We start from the raw sequence: 20,604 nt of genomic DNA, 5'->3' as shown, positions 1-20,604 counted from the left end.
ACACACAATCATTTGCTGCATGACAAGCCACAGAAAATAGTAAACTATTTTATTGACATAGTTCAGTTACTATGTACAGTTCATTAAGTCAACATCATGATTTTTATTATTAGAATAAAGGGAAAAGCATGACTCGGCAATGTTTGCATAAATACATCATTTCATCCTCACAAATACAAATCAACTTTGTCAGTTTCAAAAAAATAAAATGAAAGCTTTAGGTTTCCCACTGTTAGATGAGGATGCAAACTCTGTGTGCATGTGCATGACAGAATTTGTTGTTTGTATAGGCATATTACAGTGATGAGTCTTTGCTTGAATGGTTTATGCAAAATCTGGCTTTATTTATTTTTTGGGAGAGACCGTAAACAGATTAGCTTTCCTTAATCCTCTTAAAAGAACAGTACACCCACAATGTAAATTCTATCAATTACTCATGCCCATATCATTCAGACCCCATTTTATTTTAAGAGATATTAAGCAGATTGTTAAAGCTGATCTTTTCCCAACATTATCTTATGACAATAAATATGACAATAATTTGTATGATTTGTACAATCTGTTTACGCTCCAGTGATGTTCAGGGGTGGATCTTCATGCTTATTTGGTCTTAAGAAATGTACATTTACTGTGTACAAATTCATACAAAATGGCAACTTGATAAAATTATGTTTTCCTGATCGGGTTGAATTTTGCATTCAGCGTTAGAAGACTGGAAATTATGGCCCATTATGCTCCAAAAAGTGGCATAAAGAATAGTCCATATGACTTGTGCACTATATTCCAAGTCTTCTAAAGCCATATAATAGATTTGAGATTGTAACTGCTTCATAATTGGTTAGCACATGACAGAATTGCAGGTTTCAGTGCATGCATATGAGATTTGGAAGAAAAAATTTGGTTAAGATTAAAATTAAAAACCTACATTTTAGTCTGTTTCTCATGCATTCATTAGACTGAAATGCGTATTTACGTTCCATTTGGAGCTGAAAATGACAAATTTGCGTGCGTTATGACAAATGTTTCATTTTTGGTGAACTAATTCTTTAATAATTCTATTTTGCCTAGTAATTACCTCTCTTTTTGATATTTCACCTCAGTTTCAAGTATTTTCATGGAGATTTCATTATGGGAACTCTCATTGGCCAATAGGTGTCAGTGTCGAAAAGGAGATGAATTTGGAACCAATAACGTTTTCAAAATGGTCTTTGCACAATGTTTAATTACAGTAAATGGGCCATCATGTACAATATCAATCATCTTATGCAATCTATAGATGTCTCAAATTGAATGTGAAGAGTTTTCTTCAAACTTCAAGCTTATATATGTAAGCTTTGTTTGACACAGATTAGATGCTTCGTTGAGTAAATCCACATCTAACCCTGTGGGACTATTGTGTTTGAGGAGAACCGTGCATGATATCTTTCGAATGAGCATTATGAATGGTTTGCTGGGTAAGTTTATTCGCTTTAAAGGTCAAGGCTTACTCATTCTGCTGGGTGACATCAGCAGACATACTATTAAACTCGCTAGCTCGAGTACTCATGCCCAAATATTGCTTGAGGAACTCGCTAAAACGCTTCTGGTTGTTCCACTTACGGGCAGATTTGCGGACGCCTATGAAACCCCCATATCTCTTTTGCAAAGACCTTCCAGGATCTATGAACTTCCTGTAGCCATACTTGTTTTTGAGGAAGCCTCCAAAGCGTTTGATTAGGTGGACGGCAGCCTCTTCCTCATCGCCTTCCGTCTCGTTATCTCCATCTCGCTCTTCTTCAGATTCTTGTGCTGACTGTACCTGCAGGAACTTGTATTTTTTACTGAGCTGCATATCTTGGTCCTGATCATCTGTTCCCAAGGCTTGTGTTATGTGGGCGAACCTCTGGAGGGTTTCAGAACCCTGGCCATCATCCTGGTCCACAGGTAGAGAGGTGTCCGCTTCCTCTTCCGCTCTTTTCAGCACGCCATAGCCAACCGTTAGCAAGGCTTTTGGGTTTTGCTCCACAGTGGTCCTGCGACACATCTCCCAGGTGTCGCCTGGAGAAAGTTTACCATGACACTCCACCAGACACACCTGAACAAAGACACACAAATACATTACACTGTCAAAATCAAACTTTAATACAGCAACATTTATAACATAAAGGTGCACCTGTCTTGTAGGCAACTTTATTTTCAGAAATCATTTAGGCTATCTCATCTGGTCCTGTCTGCTTTAAGCGTTGTCTATCAAGACAAATGGGTGTTCAGATAGCTAGTCTACTGGCCTTTGTTGGACACCAGTCAATATATTGGTTTAGCCTGGTTTTAGCAGTGTAATTAATTTTATTAATTAATTTTAATAATACGGCAGTTTGTTTTTGCAAAAACGTATTGGCAGACTTTTTGAAGGACTCGTTTTGCACGTTACAAGTGAATCATTGAATCATCGAGTCGATTCGTTCATAACACTGATTCGATCAATAAGGAAACAGGTAATGGCAACGGTTGATCTTGTTTGGCTTCGTGTGGAATAATTTTTTTTGGCGGCAGAAAACTAGACAACTGTAATTGGAAATAATGTATGTAAAATGTAAGTTACCCAATGTTACATTATTTTTAACGGTTTATTTTACTGTATGAAAGCAATATCACACTTGCGATGGCTGTTTGGAACAACTGCTCTCTTGAATGTGGATATTGCTTGATTAGACAGTTTAATTTGTAAATATGCTGGAGCAGAGATGTGTGTTTGTGAAAAGTGAATTTAATGAGAACATATCCACCTTATTCTTCATGTACAAATGGGCGTGGTCATTTGTACATTTTATAGGTCTTGCTCCCATTCTCATTTGCTTGCTTCTAGCTATTTTTAGCTGTACAGGATTTGTAACAGATATTGCGTCATCGGGCAGGCGTGGCCTATTTGATAATTTGCATAGGAATGCGTACAGTTTTGTTCAGATGGTGTGTCTTACCATATTATTTTAGTGTATTATCTTAATTATGAACACACTGGTTTGTAATGCCAACAGTTTACAGTTTAATGCATATTGTTATTCTTAACTTTATTTCCCCATAGCTTCTAACATTAATCCAGAGGTTTGCCCAAAGGCTCAGTATTGCCATCTTAGCACCTTTGTTGCTAAATTTAGCAACTTTTCAGACTACCATGGCAACATTATTATTATTATTATTTTTCAAAAGCACCTAGCAACAAATTTAGCTATTTTTAACATTTATTTGCCAACTTTTGGCAACTTGGTTTAAGTGACTCAAATTATAAAAAGCACATATTTTCCATCTAAATTACACAAAAAGTGGAAACCTAAGACGACTAGAAGTACACACATCATATGAATTACGTTCTAATTGCTATTTGCAACTGTTCAATTTAATTGTTACACAATGTTAGTAGCTTGTACCTCCGTTTGTTGATCAGTTAGTACACTGTAAGAAAAAAAATGTACAAATGGAAAAGTTATAGTAATTCACAATCCCAGGATATTATCCATTATCCATTGTAACCCGAAAACACAAAATATAATGCAGAATGTAAAAAAAAATAAAAATAAATAAATAATTATATATATATATATATATATATATATATATATATATATATATATATATATATATATTTTAACATTGTAGATTAGCATACTAACTACTAATAGACTGATTAAGAGTATTATTGTTCAATGTTGTATCTAAAAATATTTATTTATATTTTAATATTATATTATGTATTTATATTATTTTACAAACAAATCGAAATAAACATAATATAAAATAGATTTTGTTTAGATTGGATGTAGTGACACAACTTTCCATCATGATTACGTAATGACGTCATCACGCAATGACATCACAATATGATTTAGCAACAAATTGACTTTCATTTAGCAACTTCACCTGAAAATTAGTTGGCAACACTGCATAGTCTTACTTCCTTGAACTTCATGACCATCGTGCGTTAACATGGAATGTGCGTGAGTTGTTATGTGGTGGAATGAATTAACCGTTTTAAATTAAAAGTTTAGTTTCGATGGAGTTGGTTAGTTACCAGAAATGGATATAACTGTTCATTCATGCTGAAAAATGATAAGAACACCTCAGGGAGAGTCTGCATTATGGAGGGCTACTCAGGCCCATCAGTTTCCGTAAGCAGCCTTGCCGAATGATGTTATTGGGTTTCTACTTAATTACACAACAAGATAACTGAATCACCCCAGCTGTTTTGAGTCAAAGGGACATCTTTAACCAAATTAGCACGTCTTCCCCCTCAAATGCGTGTTATTGACATGAATCAGACAGTATGTCCTCCTCCTTGGAGCTATAATCAGCTGCAGAACACAACCACATTCCACTGTTATGATCATTATAATTATGCCAACTAATGGCGTGTCTCAGGAAAATTCAATACAATTGAGGCCATAGGTCTTGGACAGTACAGAAAATGAAATAAAATTCAGGAAGCTGTAGAAGATCTGTGCAGGGTAACATATAAAACTAGACTTGTGTATCTTCTGAGGAAAATGTTATTGATGTATATAAGAACAAAAAGCTATAAAATTAATATGCTGGGCATAACCTGTATATTCTGTTTGAGAATATAATAAAAATTTATAAAGAGTTTTGGCACAATCTGAGCACAATCTATGGTGTTGTTGGGATCTCTTCAGAAACTCTAGACAAGACGTGAGAGATTATTAGGGTATTTATTTTCGGGGGGAAAAAACGAGGCTATGCAAAAGTTTCCAACTGCACCCCATTTAAACTCACTGCTGTATAGAAGAGATAGAAAGAGATATCATTTGTGATATTCTTTCCTACGTGAAGTGATTGAAACTGTAGGGAATTACCAAGTTGTTGAAGGCATATTCATTATGCAGTTTTTGGCTGCAGAATAGGCAATCCTTCTGGCAGTCACACCATGCTGGGTTACACAGTCCAAGCAACAGTAGTGTCCACAGTGGAGTCTTCATCACGCAGTGTTTTAACGGCTGAAGTGCAGTCTGTAGGGAGAGTAGAGACAGAGATGATGGTGTGAGAAAGAAAATAGGTTACAATTCCTGGAAGTAAATCTTACCACAACAATATATGTGTTAGGGCTGCACGATTATGACAAAAATCCTAATGGTCGACTATTCCCTTTAAATTGTGATTGCGATTATTACATTGGATTATCACAATTTATATTGAATGATGTTTATACCATTGTTTGATGCAACTACATGTCATATTTGTATATGAAAATAAACAAGCTGAAAACACTTGTGCTCTTCTATAGTTTGGTTTCTTCTTTAATTTATAAAAAAGTAAAAATATGAATGGTTTTATAATATTATACTTAAGCAAAAAATTTAATAATGGGAAAAACCCTTAAGATAACACATAGAAAGAAAAAACTCTTAAGCACATCGAATAACATAAGTGGACTTCGAATGATTAATTGGCTCTTTGAATGATTACATAATTGTGGCATCCATAATTGTAATCACGATTAGAAATTAGATTAATTGTGCAGCCCTAATGTGTATGTGTTAGTTCAATATATTAGTAATAACAGAGTATTTCTGGCATTCTTCTGTTCTGATTAATCAATTGCAACATAAGTAGCCGTCTTTGTGCCTCAAATCTAATACATTTAAAAATAACCAACTGTAAATTACCTTAATTACTTCAATGTTATGTAAACAAACTATGATTAACATTTTTTATGAGGTTGTTTATTAGAAAAGTCGTGAGTAAGGTCATACGAATTTGTATGTTTTCTGTGAGGGGTTTGTTCAGGGTGGGGTTAGGGGTGGTCTTTCGTACGAATTCCTACGAATTTGCGACCTTGTGAAATACACACGATTTTTCACAAAACATACAAATTTTTCTCGTACGAATTTGCCACTTTGTAAAATATGTACGAATTGCCATGAGATCGGGATGCTTATACAAAATTCAAGTAAAAGCATCAATATTGTGAAATGTTATTGCAATTTAAAATATAAATATATAATATTTATAAAAAATAATATTTTATTTTTATTTCAATATATTTCAGAATGTAATGTATTCCTTTGAAGGCAAAGCTGAATTTTCAGCATCATTACTCCAGTCTTTTGTCCCATTATCCTTCAGAAATAGTTCTTATATGTTGATCTGGTGCCTTTCTTATTATAATCAATGTTGAAAACAGTCTACAATTTGTATGGAAACGTAGAAAAAGTGTTTAGTGTCACTTAATCAATTTAAAGGGTTCTTGCTAAATAAAAGTATTTATTTTTTTTTTGGCATTTTATGCCTTTATTCATGAAGTGGGTGATGTGTGGGGGTATTGCGAAAGGTCCACAAGACGGGACTTGAACTCGGGATGCCCAAAGCACAATGGTGCATTGAAACTGACGCATTAACCCTTTGAGATGCAGTTAAAAAAATTAATCAAAAAAACAGAAAGGGACTCCCTGCTAGAGAGAATTTAAAATAGAGCAAAATATGCTATACCTAAAAAAGAATGATAGCAGGTTAATTATAATTTATTATAAAAGTTTTATTTTCAGTGTTGGGGTAGTTGCTGGGTTACTTGTTTTCTACGTTTAAGATAATCTAAGATAAATTCATTTAATAACAGAGTTTCATCGCAATTCATTATTTAACATTCTTTTATTTGTTTATTTGGCAAGCAGCCATTTAATGAGCAGTGTAATGTACAGTCAGAAGGTCATTATTGGAAAAATAAACTCCTTCAGGGTGAGATTATTTTGCAATAATGACTGTCTGAAATTTACATTATCCCTCACATAATCTTAAACTAGATTTAGTCAAAAAAAGCAGCTAACTAACCATATGTAAAGGTACTTTTTGAATGTTTTTGAGACAGACTTAGCGTTTGCCAGTACTTCATTAGCAAAACTCATCATCTGTAGTAATTGAAGCTAGAATTAGTGCTTGTGGCATAATGGGAGCAAAATGGACAAGAGGAGGAGGATTTGAGCTACTGTGCTTGTTATAAGCAGTCTTAGCCACCACATTAGTGCAAACAATAGAAATTACTATAAAGTGTTTAATTCCTTTTTATGCCAAAGCTTTAAGAAAAATAACCTTATTCTGCAGCTGCCTTGTCAATCAAATAAAGCACCAATGAATGTATTGTTTCAGCACTGATGGTGCTACCCACCAAACCATCAGTTGCATGGTTCAGAAGCAACTTCAAGATAAATCAGTTTCACCTGCATTACACTTGTACTGACGGTGTCACCAGGAACAAAAGCAAAGGTGTAAGTCACAGAGAATCGATAGGCTTCCCTTGAGTGAGCTTTATTGAATTCAGTCACTGTACGAGTAACAGACAAGGAAAGACACATAATTATAAGTGTGTGAGTGAATTACACACAACTTTATGCAGCAGGGAAAGAACTGGATATTGATTTTTGTCACTCCTTTTACTTAATTTATTTATTTATCTACTTTTTCTCAGAAACTACAAGATGACAAACCTAAATGGATTCAGGCCAGGGTGCATTGTTTAGAGGTGATATTTCAAGTGGGGATTGTTTTACAACTACAGTTTTTCCTTTTCATCAGCAATTTTTCTGGTTGAAGTTTCTCATTTAAATTTAGATTACAGTACACGTTTTCTGTACACCTCAAGTGCCCCAGAAGTTCTTAATCTCACTATGGTTTGTACAGAACCATACGCACATGTGGGATGCAGAGCTTGACAGGCCTTCAAGATTTAATTAACTAACTCAATTATGTAATAAAAAAAGACTTAACCAAGATAGACATAGTGATTTAACTTGTGACCTTTGGAATTATCTCATTTACTCAAAGGAAAGAACAATCTCTCATTGACTAAGTGGGAGGAAATTGATGCACTTTGAGAAACTGTGTGTTTTATATCATAAGAAAGCTTTTCAGTTTTTGAAATGAAAGACTAAGTGCTCTATTTACAGAATGTCATTGCTTCATATCTTTCCAACAGTAGCAGCGCGTTTAGTGATTTGTGACAAAATTTAAGATTTATTTACACAAACAGTTTAATAATGCACAGAGGCAACATAAATGCATTTACTCAGAAATTACAGTTGTATAAATAAACTTATGAAATTAATATTTTTTAATATGAAATTGAATATGAAACATGGAAGCCTATTTCTGTCTCAGTGTATAAATAAATATAAAGGGGACTTTATCTCTGACAAATGCAACTAGCCTATCTGGCAGTTGCAACTTTCTTTTAATAGTGAATTAATTTCACATAATTGTGACTTTATATCTCACAATATCATTTTACATCACAGAATTCCAACTTTATATTTCAAAGTGTGCAATATATTGCACAATGTCTTTTTTTCACAATTGCAACTATTTCTCTTAATTGTGAATTCATGTTCCATTGCAACTTTGTTTTTTAATATTTATTACTCTCCCAGTGATATTTTTATGTCTTACAATTACAACTCTATTCATTGTAACTACAAATTCTTTTTTTGTGTGTGTTTGTGACTTTATATCACAACTGTAGTGCCCATGAACTCCTCTAGAGGGCCTTGCCATTCACTCAGGACATAATTTCCCATAATTCTTTGCCCGGGCTCATCAACTGCATTACCTGTCACTCATCAGATCTCATCATCAGTTCAAAGCTGTCTCACATTAGTAAGACTATAAGGCCATGTCCAGACGTACACTGGAATTTTTATAAATGGAGTTTTTCCTTCTTTCATTTGAAAAAAAAATCTCCATCCCCATGAAAACGCAAAAGCATGCTATGAAGCACTGTAAAGAGCATGCCAAGCCAACAGGTGGCGATATAATCTAGCCCTGCTGTTTGTTTTACCTTGTTTTTGATTGACTGCTGCCTGTCCTGACCATTGAATGGATGAATGAAAAAACTTTATTTCGAACATAAAAAAGTACAAACAGTTATAGTCATAATGATACAATTATTTATCTTTATTTTCTTTCCTTTTTCCCCTTTTAACTTATACATGTCTGAAAAGGAGAAGGAAGAAGCATAAGCTTATTCAGTCCTACCCCTTCTTCACTACTTTTAATAATTAACCAGTTGGCCAGTTGACCAGAAAAAAAAATTGAAAATATATAAATGAATTTGTCACCTAATCAATGACCTTCCTCTCTATACCTTGCAAAAAAAACATATTTTTACAGTGCTTTTTAAACTGAATCATACTTGGACATTGTTTAAGTTCTGAACTTAATCTATTCCACAATTTCACTCCACATACCGAAACACAAAACTTTTTAATGTTGTGCGAACACATAATTGTTTAAAGTTGCACTCACCCCTAATGTTATATCTCCCTTCTCTATTAAGAAACAATTGTTGAATATTGCCAGGGAGTAAGTTATTTTTTGCTTTTTACATTATTTGCGCAGTTTGAATAAAAAACAGATCAGTAAATGTAATTGTCTTTGATTTGAAAAATAATAAATTTATGAATGTATACATGAATCATCCTTATGGCCAAAACCTCCTCACAGTAGTGTTGATATGGTAATATCACCGCACAGTAAAGAATGTGGAGTGATTTGTAGTTCAGAAGATGTTTTGCTTTATTCAGTATTGAAATACTTCTTGAAAGTTTATTATGTTCATGTTTTTTGTGAGATTTCCAACATATTTTATCATCTATTATCACCCCGAGAAACTTATTTTCATTTACCCATTCTATATCAACCACATCTACCTGTATCCGGACTTGTATACTAATTTTACAGTTACCAAATAACATGAAGTTAGTTTTATTAATATTTAATGATAATTTATTTCTATCAAACCATCATTTAAAATTATTAATGGCTGAAGTAATAGTCTCCACTCCTGTAAATTCCCCCAAAACAAAAAATTTTTTTTGTATCGTCCACAAACAGAACTAGTTTTACAATCTTTGTAACTTTGCATATATCATTATATATAATAAAAATAATTTTGGCCCTAGAACTGACCCCTGGGGGACACCACAAGTAATATCCAAGCACCACGATGAGTATTCCCCCAACTTTCCTATCCGTTAAATAACTTGTAAAATTGTGGTAATAAAGAAATAGGCCTGTAATTTGTGAACTTGTGTCTGTCCCCAGTTTTATACAATGGAACAGCTTTCGTTATTTTCATTTTGTTTGGGAATTCACCGGTGTGAAATGACAGATTACAGATATATGTTATTGGTTTAGAGATCCCCTCAATTACCTTTTTCACAATTTTCATATCAAGTTCATTGCAATCGGTTGATGTTTTGTATTTACAATTATTTAAAATATCTATTATTTCTTTTTCTTCCACCTCTGTAAGAAACATTGAGTTAGGATTCTTTTCTATACAATTTTCACTCCAATCTTCAGATAACAATGGATCTGGTATATCTTCTGCCAAATTTGGTCCTACACTCACAAACAAATTGTTAAAGCTATTAACCACATCCGCCATATTGTCCTTTATAGTGTTGTTATCAATAAAATAATGAGGATAACTTTGTTGCCCAGAACTGTTTGTAATTATACTGTTTAATATGTCCCATATTCCTTTAATATTATTTTTATTCATCAATTTACTATAATATTCTTTTCTACATACGTGTAAAATATTGTTTAACTTATTTTTATATTTTTTATATTTATTTTCAGCATCTCTCATTCTTTGTTGTATAAATTCTCTATATAATGTATTTTTCTTTGCCTGTCTTGTAGGATTACCCTTTTGCCTGTGCCTTGAATGTAATTGTTTGCTGGTGTCTTACTGTTCATGTTCTGTCTACACTCTTTTAATAAAGCCTGCAAATGGATCTGTACTTCATCATCACAACTCCCTTTGTTACACGCACAGTGTGACTAATAGCTCACTGTTGAATTCATAATTAAAACTAAATCTTTCAAAATGACCATCTCTCACAATGTTGCTTTAGTCCTTATTTTAAATTTTGTCTCATAATAATCCATTTCATGTTTTGTACTGAAGTGGGTTTCCAAAAAAAAAAAAAAAAAAAAATTAAAATGTTTAAAAATATGTTACTATAAATTAAATATATACTCAGCTTCATTTTATCTGGATTTGAAGTTGAAAAGCAGCATTAGGATAGGTGGATCAGAGCAGCATATTTTAGGCCATGTCCACACTTTTAGCTATATATGCATACATTTTGTGTCGTATAGGCGTTTCGTCCACACGGATCAGGCGTTTTGGGAGAGTGTAACTGATATTTTTTTAAACCGGGTCCCAGAATAGATAAATCTTAAAATGCCAGCTTTGTGTTTTCATTCGTTTGTTTGTATACTACGCACAAGGTTTATGCGCATAGTCCAAGTCTTCTTCTCCGCTTTTAGTGTTAACTGAGAATTACAGCGCCATATACTGGTCTGGCATATACGCTACATCTTTTTGTGTCGGTTTCGTGGTTTCGTTTGGATGCTGATGGGGGGGGGGGTAATTTGATAGGCAAAGCTGTGGCTTCATGTGGACATAACCTTAGTATGGATTTTATGCAGAATCTGACACAGACACACAGTCTACTCTGAGCAGCTTAAACACAATTTAAGTGTTAATTTCACCCATACATTTCCTATTTAAATCCATCTTCCACTGTCAGCTTCTTTTCCATATTCCAATTAGATAAAAGGAGATAAGACCCCGTGAACTGTCTTCTAATGAGTACAATGAAGCATTTCGGTCATTACTCATATGTATCATGATGAGAAATGACAGACATTGTCTGGTAAACATAGCAAGTGGAAAGAATTCCATGTTCTGCTTCATTTCCCGTCTTCATCACCAGTTGCTCCTGTTCTGTAGATATTGTCCATCATTTCAGATGTGTTATCTCCTGAGATTTTCAATGTATGCCAAATACGGTTGTCTAAAAACACTAAATTAAACTCCAGAGGTAAACGGGGCTGATTTGCACAGCTCATTTCTTAATCAAACACATTATAATCAAAGTTAAATACCATAGGGGTTTTCAGTGGCGGAGACGGACAGCCCACTGCTGTATTTAATTAGATCAGAATTGTGCAACTGGAGATGGAAAGCTTAGAGAAACTGCTGTAAATACGTAATTCCGATAACATATAGTGAAATATGACACTACCACCATAAACTAAAAAAATAGTGGAATATGATGATATGATGACGTTAACTGCTGTACCTGGTTTGGATTAATGATGTCAGTGTCCTTCAAGCATGACACATTAGATAAGTTTGAAAAGAAGAAATCAATGACCATTATTACTAATCCACTATTAACCTAGGCTAAGAGCCTTTAGTATCCAATAGTTGATGTGTAAAAGTGTCATTATTATTGGCTATAAACTTGTCAATGAAATGACAAATGATGGAACAACACCCCCGAGGAACATTTTATTGCTCATATGCTGCTCTTACAGAGCATTGGTGTGTCTCTGTTAGGCTTCACTTAAGGATCATTTATGTTTCTCCTTAAATTCCTTTCCAATTCCATTGGAACAATTGTTGGTGTACAGTTAGAGTCTAGAGCTTCATATTGAAGGTGGATAATATTTTGGCTTTAGAAGAATCTGATGAGAAATGTTGAATTTTATATTGTGATCTCTTATGTTTGATCCAATCTGAGCTGTGTTGTTGAGATCTCTCCTGAAATAATGAAAACCTCAAATCAGTGGCAAACACACAGATTGACAGCTTCACCTGTATGTCTCAGTAGGGCCACTGCAGCCCATGAAGGTCAAAGACAAATTTGTGCACATACACCTGCAAACTCAATAGTAGATAAATGCATCCACAAATTGAATGGAAAATTCGCCCAGTGACCACAACTGTTTCTTTGATGCTAAATAATCAGTGGCTGGGATAGAAGGATTCACCACACTTATACAAAGCCTTCAGGACGAGCTTTGCATTGATGTGCATGACATAACAATAGATTATCTCATCAAAAAGCTTAAGGTTGTTTTCATGCTTATGATGTGAAAGTAATTGTTTCATCTGCTGTACAGAATGCAGTTGTTAAACTGACTCTATGGACAGAGAAACTCCTTGATGAAATATCATTAAGGACAAACTCCTCCTGCAGTGCAGTCCTTCACACCAATGCAGTTTAACATTGCTTTTCGTTGACCAGTATCAAACAGTGATGTAAGCCTGGATTGAAATAGTTGGTAAAAAAAAGTATGGTAACTGGTGGATGGTAGATAATATACTTAGAATGTATAAAGATAACTTGTTTTATGAAAGAAATAATAAATCTGAGTCACATCAGTGCTGCACTGCACTGCACTACACATCCATCTTTGAAAAAGGCTTTTTCAGGATTCAATGCCTATGTCCTTCATATCTACTGTACTGTTCATATCGATCTAAAAAACAAAAAAGGCAAAAAAATATTTATATGTGAACATTTGGTAATTTATGCTATTTGAAAATACTTTACAACATGTGGCTCGTATTTATTAGGTCACTTAATCTTAATAAGTACTGTATATATATATATATATATATATATATATATATATATATATATATATATATATATATATATATATATATATATATATATAATTTATTTATTTCTCCGTTCATTATGCTGATATGTTTTGCGTTTATGCTTAAGTTATGGTTTTTGAGCATCAGGAAATTTAATGCACTGCAAGGACAGCTAATCAGGTTTCAGTTTCATAATGGCTAAAATTGTGCCATGAGTTTTGGATGAGCCGATACGTTTACCTCATGGCCTTTTTTAAGGAATAATCTGACTTGTAAAATCCTAGCTGCACCTATCCTTAATGATTTTTGTATTTTACTTTTGAAAATTTATATTATTCATCATGTGGATTTGCTTTTACACATTTTTAAAAAGAGGAACTGAGGCAATTGGCATCATTACACCATTACATCATTACATTGGCATTATCACCTAAATGTAATGTTCTTATATAACATACAAAATTAAGAATCTGCATAGTAGGAATCAATAGAAATTTGCATAGAAGGAATCACATTTTTAAAACACTTTTTTTTTTTTTGTCAGCCAGTGTTTCTTTCTTTCTTTCTTTGAGAAAATAGTATTTCCACTTTTTATTTATGATCATAGCCACAATTCTTGCAATCTCAGCTCCAACCAAGCTTTTAGTGACAATCTTGGATATAGAACAAGTATACAATTATCCAGCAAGGTGCAACATCAGAAAGCTACATTCTGGATTACCCAAGGCAGAATTGATCCATGATATTTATAGGCTAATTCAAAATGACCTCATGTGGAATTAAAGAACGACTATGAAACCTGAGCACTAAATCCAAACTAACTCTAGCAGATAAGACATTTGTAGGCACTGGCCAAAGATAGTAGAAAATTACATGGTAATGGTCCATGAATGGAGCAAGTGCCAGGTGTTCTATGCACCAAAAGTCAGCTCCTTTTCAAAAATATTTCACAATACTGCCAATGCTCCTCTTAGCTTTATTAAACACCCCAGAGTACAGTAAATTTCTCCCTAAAATGTAATTGGGTCTATAGTAGCCTGGATTATGCCATGTACAGAAATGCATTGATTTCACTATGCATCAATCGATGACACAATTATGAAAGCAAAGTGAAAAATATGTCCCTGTCATTCACATAAATAGGTTTGAGAAGATGTATAACAGCCATAAACCATAACTTTTATACATAATTTGATTCTTTATGCCAGTTAATTGTGGAAATATTTTTATTTTTACTTGCAGTCAACTAATAATTGCAGATAAAAGTGTACAGAATAGTTACTGATAAAATAAACTCCTGATCTAATAAGAAAGTTCAACTAGAAAATATTCTCAGTTAAACCCTCATGCCATTCAAAACTTGAATCACTTTCTTTCAAAAGAAGATATAACACAGAAGAAAGTATTTTATTTACAGGTTTGGAAGGACAAGAGGATGAGTAAATGAGTAATTTAAGTTTAATGGAAAAATACATTATATTGCACAATGCTAAATTACAAATAATCAGTTAACAGATTTGTGCAAAGTGACCGGAGTAAACTGATGTGAATCTAAAGTGTTTCTCCCTTGAGTTAGCCTACCTGAGCTGTGTGCGGTTCAGGCACCTGTCCTGAGCAGATCTGCTGAAACTGAAGGCGGTTATATTCTCCTATCGCCTGCTTCTGTTTGTTTCCTAAGAGGATGCTGTTGCACGGTCGTCTTATAGAGACACACCCCTCCCTGTGGTCCAACCCCTAACCCCCTGTTTTACAAGTGTGTGTGTGCGAGAGTGGGATGAGAGAGAGAGAGGACACAGGAGAAGACTTACGTATTGGGATGGGTGGACGTCAATACTTATCTTCTACGTCAAAGATTGCAGTCACTAAGAACAAACTAGAAAACTAAAAATACAAGCTAACATTTTCCCAAAATACCCATACACTAATTCCAGTGTGTCCGGTGTCCATTCATCCTCTGATGAAGCGATGCTCTAAGACAATAATGATGCTTTGAGAGCTGTGTGCAAAAAGCGTGACCATTGGCATTGCAATGGATTAAATTTCAATCTGTGCTGTTCTCAATATTTAATTTGCAGTCTGACAGTTAAAATGAATATCGATCAAGCAATAAAAGTTTAAATTATGAATTTAAGGGTGAACAATGGAAATTAGGAACATTAAACCAAACATCTTGAGAGACAGAGCAAAAGAAAATATTTTTTTTAATGCTCATAGGTTGGTCATTTATACACTGTCAAAGTTGAAAAGAAAACAAAGATTATTTGAATATGTTCAGGTCACAAGAAAATAATATTTGTGCCTTTTTACTTCAAAATTTCACCTTCACCCAGAAAGAAAAATTTGGTCACTAATTAATTACCCTCATGTTTTTCCAAATCTGTAAGACCTTTGTTCATTTTTGGAACACAAATTAAGATATTTTTATGAAATCCGAGAGCTTTCTGACCCTGCATAGACAGCAATGCAACTACCATCTTTAAGGCCCAGAAAGGCAGTATGGACATTGTTAAAATAATCCAGGAGACATCAGGGGTTCCAACTTAATTTTATGAAGCAATGAGAATACTTTGTATGCTCAAAGGAAACAATTTCTTCTCTTACATGTACGAATGCTGGCTAGTGCATCAGTGGTACTCTAGTGAACGCACATCGAAGACTGACATAGAACAGAAGAAATTGTTGAATAAAGTTGTTATTTTTGTTTTCTTTTTGCACAAAAAGTATTCTTGCTTCCTAAAATTGCGGTTGAAACACTGATGTCACATTGACTAATTGAACAATATCCTTACTACCTTTCTGGTCCTTGAACATGTCAGTTGCATCACTGTCTATGTAAGGTAAGAAAGCTCTTGAATTTCATCAGAAATATCTTAATTCGTGTATTAAAGATGAACGAAGGTCTTACGGGTTTGGAATGACATAAAGGCAAGTAATTAATGACTGCATTTTCATTTTTGGATGAACTGTCCCTTTAATGCAATGTGTTACTTGCTGTTTCTTTGTGAAGCTAGTTGCTTTTAGTAGCAAAAAAATTATTTGAATCTTGTAAATTCATATTCTATGCAGATTTGAACACAGTTTAAAGACATTTTGAGAGACACATGAGACACATGGGCTATGAGTTTTCTTTGGGAAGTTTCTCTAATTTATGAGTTTCTTTCTAATTTATCAGTTTCTTTGAGACTGTTTTTATAGAAAAATTAAAAACTAAAAGTATGCCAGAAGTGATTGACAGAAAGTGAAAAACAATATAAAGAATCTAGAGTTTAAAAATCAAATCAGGGTGTTTTTAAATTCTTTCTTTTGTCCAATCATAATAATTTAATTTCTAATTTTAGAATAAATGCTTGTAGTCAAACAGGCATCTAGAAAACTACTCCATCTAGCAGGGAACTTTGGCTAAGGTAATCTGACAAAGTTCGCGCCATGTTTTAACCAAACTTTTTTCCAGTAACGCTAATGGAATATTCATTCATAGTCATTTTAGAATATTCACCCTTTTTGGTGTTACTTGTTTCAGAATGTTCAGAGGGCATTCAAAAGTTGTGTTCACATAATGTCCCCTTAACATTTGCATAACCAAGAAACATTTTTAAAAGCAAGTCATTCTGAACAGAGAATATTCAGAAATATCATTATCATAACTTAATGGAAACATTAGCTAAATACTCCTAGGACATATTTTTGTTAGATGGGGCTGTAGTAAACGCAACATTCCCCGAACAAGTTCTGAAAAATCAATCTTTAAGACATCTCAATTATTGAGTACTGACAGTCACACCAGTGAGGTGAGAAATTCACAGCGCTCAGAATCAAGACATGTCTGATGGTGAGTGTGTGTTTTTTACATGAAATACCCCGTAGATAAATGTGCCTGACGGATAGCGAAAGCTCCTTTGCATAGTCTCACAATGAATGGCAGTTTTAAAATAAAACTATTTCATGGTGATGAAACCAAATCCAAAATACAGTGTAAGGACTTGAAAGTGTTGAGATTGCTTTTCTAGCGGTGAGCCGCTTGTGAATTGAAACCCAGTCTTGTCTGGCAAGTCCAAAACAGCCAAATCAGAACAGACCAGCATTCTGTCTACAGGTGAAGGGACCAGAAAATTGGCCCTCCCAGCTGTTGGCTCCACAGTTGTTTAAGCCAGATCTTATAAAGTGAGTTTAAACAGTCATGTGTTTGTCCTTGGGCGGGTATATAGAAAACCTCTGATTATGGTGATGGTAAAAACAGCCTCTCGCTGTGATGACCATCTCGTGATGCTAACAAGGGCTTCTGGCCCAAATGATGTATCATTGTAGCTCTCAGCTGGATGGCATGGAGGAGGAGATCTGATAAGTGCGGTACAGGATGAGTTGTGTTCGCTCATCTGGCTGCAGCGTGTCACCATGCTGAGGAGACAGGGCCAGAGAAGAAACTCCTGCTGAGAGAGCAGAAAGCATTTTGTGAGATATTCTGGGGGTCAGCTTTAGGGTGACTCTGCCATGGTTAGAACTGTTAGTTTGCATCTGTGCTGGTTGCTGATTATTGTGCTATGGACTCGGGGCATGATGCATGGAAGATAAAATGTGCATATTACAGAAGTCCGAGTCCCACACAATGCAGTGAATAACAAAGGAAAGACTTCAAAAAGAAGGCTAATATCCATCCTAATTTAACAATTTCTTTTCTTCAGTGATTTGATAATTAATCTGCCAGAATGGGTAAGAGTGTTGCAAGCATATTGTAATTTATCACTGCAGAGTTGCTGATATTGATAAACGTATGTAAAAGAAATAGAAATTAGTAGAATTTTAAAATATTTACTTGTCTTTCTCATGTTGAAGAAGAAATGGTGATTACAGAATTCTTTTTCTGTTATTTGGGAGTGGAAATAATGTGGTAATGCAATTGAATGCCACGTGAAAGAGTTAAAAATGATGTTTCTGGTAATTAAAATAATTATACAAGCATTTGAATATGAGTTTAATAGATTTTATTTGTTTGATACAGGCACAGACCCAAATGACCAGTTTTCATGAGGGACATCTAATGTGTTTAAGACTAGTTACTTTCCATGCTAAATAGTAGTTTGTCACCAATATATAATAGTCTCAAGAATAAAGATAATGAGACACCAAAGTGTAACACATTCATGAAAGTATCACAACGTAACATTCTCTGAATGTTGATGATATTACAAACTTGTGTCTGAGGACTTAATTTCTCAATTTGTTGATGCAATTTCAGAAACCCTCCCAAGAGTCCCTCTACAGCTGTATTTCCTTCCTGGCATCATCCGCTTGATTGTAAATTGAACATTTCCGAGTTGAGTCAACCAAAATCAGAGTCATTGATAAGAATGCATCACAACAATGAATGCAATCAATCAAAGGCCTTAGAAATCCCCAGTATCATTAAAAACATGAGCTAGAACAGAGATTTATCAGTTTGATTAATAGAGCTGCTCTGCACTGCTAGAATCCCACAGGATTGGTCCTATATGAAGTAAACATTACTTCAGATTTTTCAACTTCGGAAAAGAGATAAATATGCACAAAACATTTTTATGGAGCTTCAAACCAAATAAAACAAAGTTAGACTGGAACCTAACAAGTCTGCATGTGCACATAATAATAATCTAAATGACTTCTGCTCAGAATCATGAACACTGCTCAAATTATCTCAAGCAAGTGGGATTTAAATGACATATTTTCTTAACAAATACTTGCCAAACAAGAAACATTTGATTTATTCAAGATTTATATACTCCTTTCTAGTAATTTTTTCCTTTGTTGAGTTGTTTGATTAATTCATAGAATTAGAAATACTTTAGAAATAATAGATGCAAATGAATCAGCATCAGTTTTCTGAAAATTTTACATTTTGTACTTAAGTGTTCTTCAGTGGTTCAGTTGTTTCTGTGTGAGCAAATGGTAGAAAATGGTGCCAGCAAAACATTTAAAAAATACTGTAAAATATGCAGCTTCAATGCATGTTTGTATAAAAGCATCTTATACAAAGCAAAATATCTGAAATGTTTTGCCAATGTAAATCCTGCTACATTTAATAATGCATCTGTGTATTATTCGTGCCTTTTATATTTAAATGATGTTATGTGTGGAATCAGACAAGTTTGGCTTTGAGTGTCTAGACCAGCAATTTTTAGGATGCAGGAATGCAATGGAACTATTAGAAAGTTCAAGACAGCTCCAATTTGCCCTTGTCACTTAGCATAGCTAAAAGTATAACAACGTCATATCAATTTCTATCGCCAAGGGCGAACTGCAAAAGAGTAAAATGGTTTTGGAGTGGTTGTCAATCAAAGAGTACGAGCTTCATGTTGAAACTTAATTGAAAAATTCCTCTCATGATATTTATGTAGGGTGCTATCGCCAAAGGGCATTTGCAGCATCTTTAAGAAGCCAACAAATTAAAAACATTGCTTAAGTATTAATGGTCACATAGTTCCTCAATTAAGAAAAATTACATCTATTATGCTTGCCACAAGCTTACTCGCTATTTAACAAGATGTCAAAAACATGTTTTCCAACATGAGAGTAAATAGTGGGACTATACTGTGGTCAAACATTAAATCCTTTTCCCCATGGTCATATTAAGTCCATGCATATGGGTTTCTGGACACTCTGACCAAATCAACCCCTGTACATTTACACAGGAAAGTGACCATGTTGATGGTTAATGACCATGCTTAGTGCCTTAGAAACTGAGAGACCATAAGAGCTTGAGATCAGGGCAACAGCATGTGCACTAAAGCCGGCTCCAGACGGAAGGCTAACATTTGTTGACTTGCGCTCTGCACTAAACAGGCTGCCACCAGCATTAGCATTAGATGGCTACTTACTGTGATTCACCACAGCAAACTTTATCAGAATACATTACCAGCTGATTCTTTCATCATTGCTCAATAGACAGACTGGGATACAGTACATTTGGACTCTACATGGCCTTAAGGGGATTACTGACTCTCAGGCTGACTAATAAATCACTATTGTATAGAAACATCAAAATGTCTTATAATATAAAACCATAGATGCTGATAAAGAAACTTTATTTTTAATATGAAATTTTTTAGATTTAATCTGTATTGGTTGCTGATTATTGTGCAATAATGGTGCAAGATGTTGAGGTGATTGCCAAGATGCTGCTA

General features: G+C 34.2%; 1 protein-coding gene across 1 annotated transcript; it reads right to left on the bottom strand.

Annotated features, from left to right (window-relative positions):
- Window positions 1-34: 34 nt before the first annotated feature.
- Window positions 35-15,132, bottom strand: pnoca (prepronociceptin a). Its single transcript, XM_052580621.1, has 3 exons — window positions 15,032-15,132; window positions 4,845-4,997; window positions 35-2,074 (listed from the first exon to the last, which is right to left on the bottom strand). The coding sequence occupies exons 2-3, from the start codon at window positions 4,965-4,967 to the stop codon at window positions 1,484-1,486; spliced, it is 714 nt and encodes a 237-aa protein (XP_052436581.1). The 5' UTR covers window positions 4,968-4,997; window positions 15,032-15,132; the 3' UTR covers window positions 35-1,483.
- Window positions 15,133-20,604: the final 5,472 nt, after the last annotated feature.

This window comes from Carassius gibelio, chromosome B17 (genome assembly GCF_023724105.1).
Source record: "Carassius gibelio isolate Cgi1373 ecotype wild population from Czech Republic chromosome B17, carGib1.2-hapl.c, whole genome shotgun sequence".
Classification (NCBI taxonomy): Eukaryota; Metazoa; Chordata; class Actinopteri; order Cypriniformes; family Cyprinidae; genus Carassius; species Carassius gibelio.
Note: the sequence above shows the minus strand (reverse complement) of the source record. Positions and strands in the feature narration are given on the sequence as shown.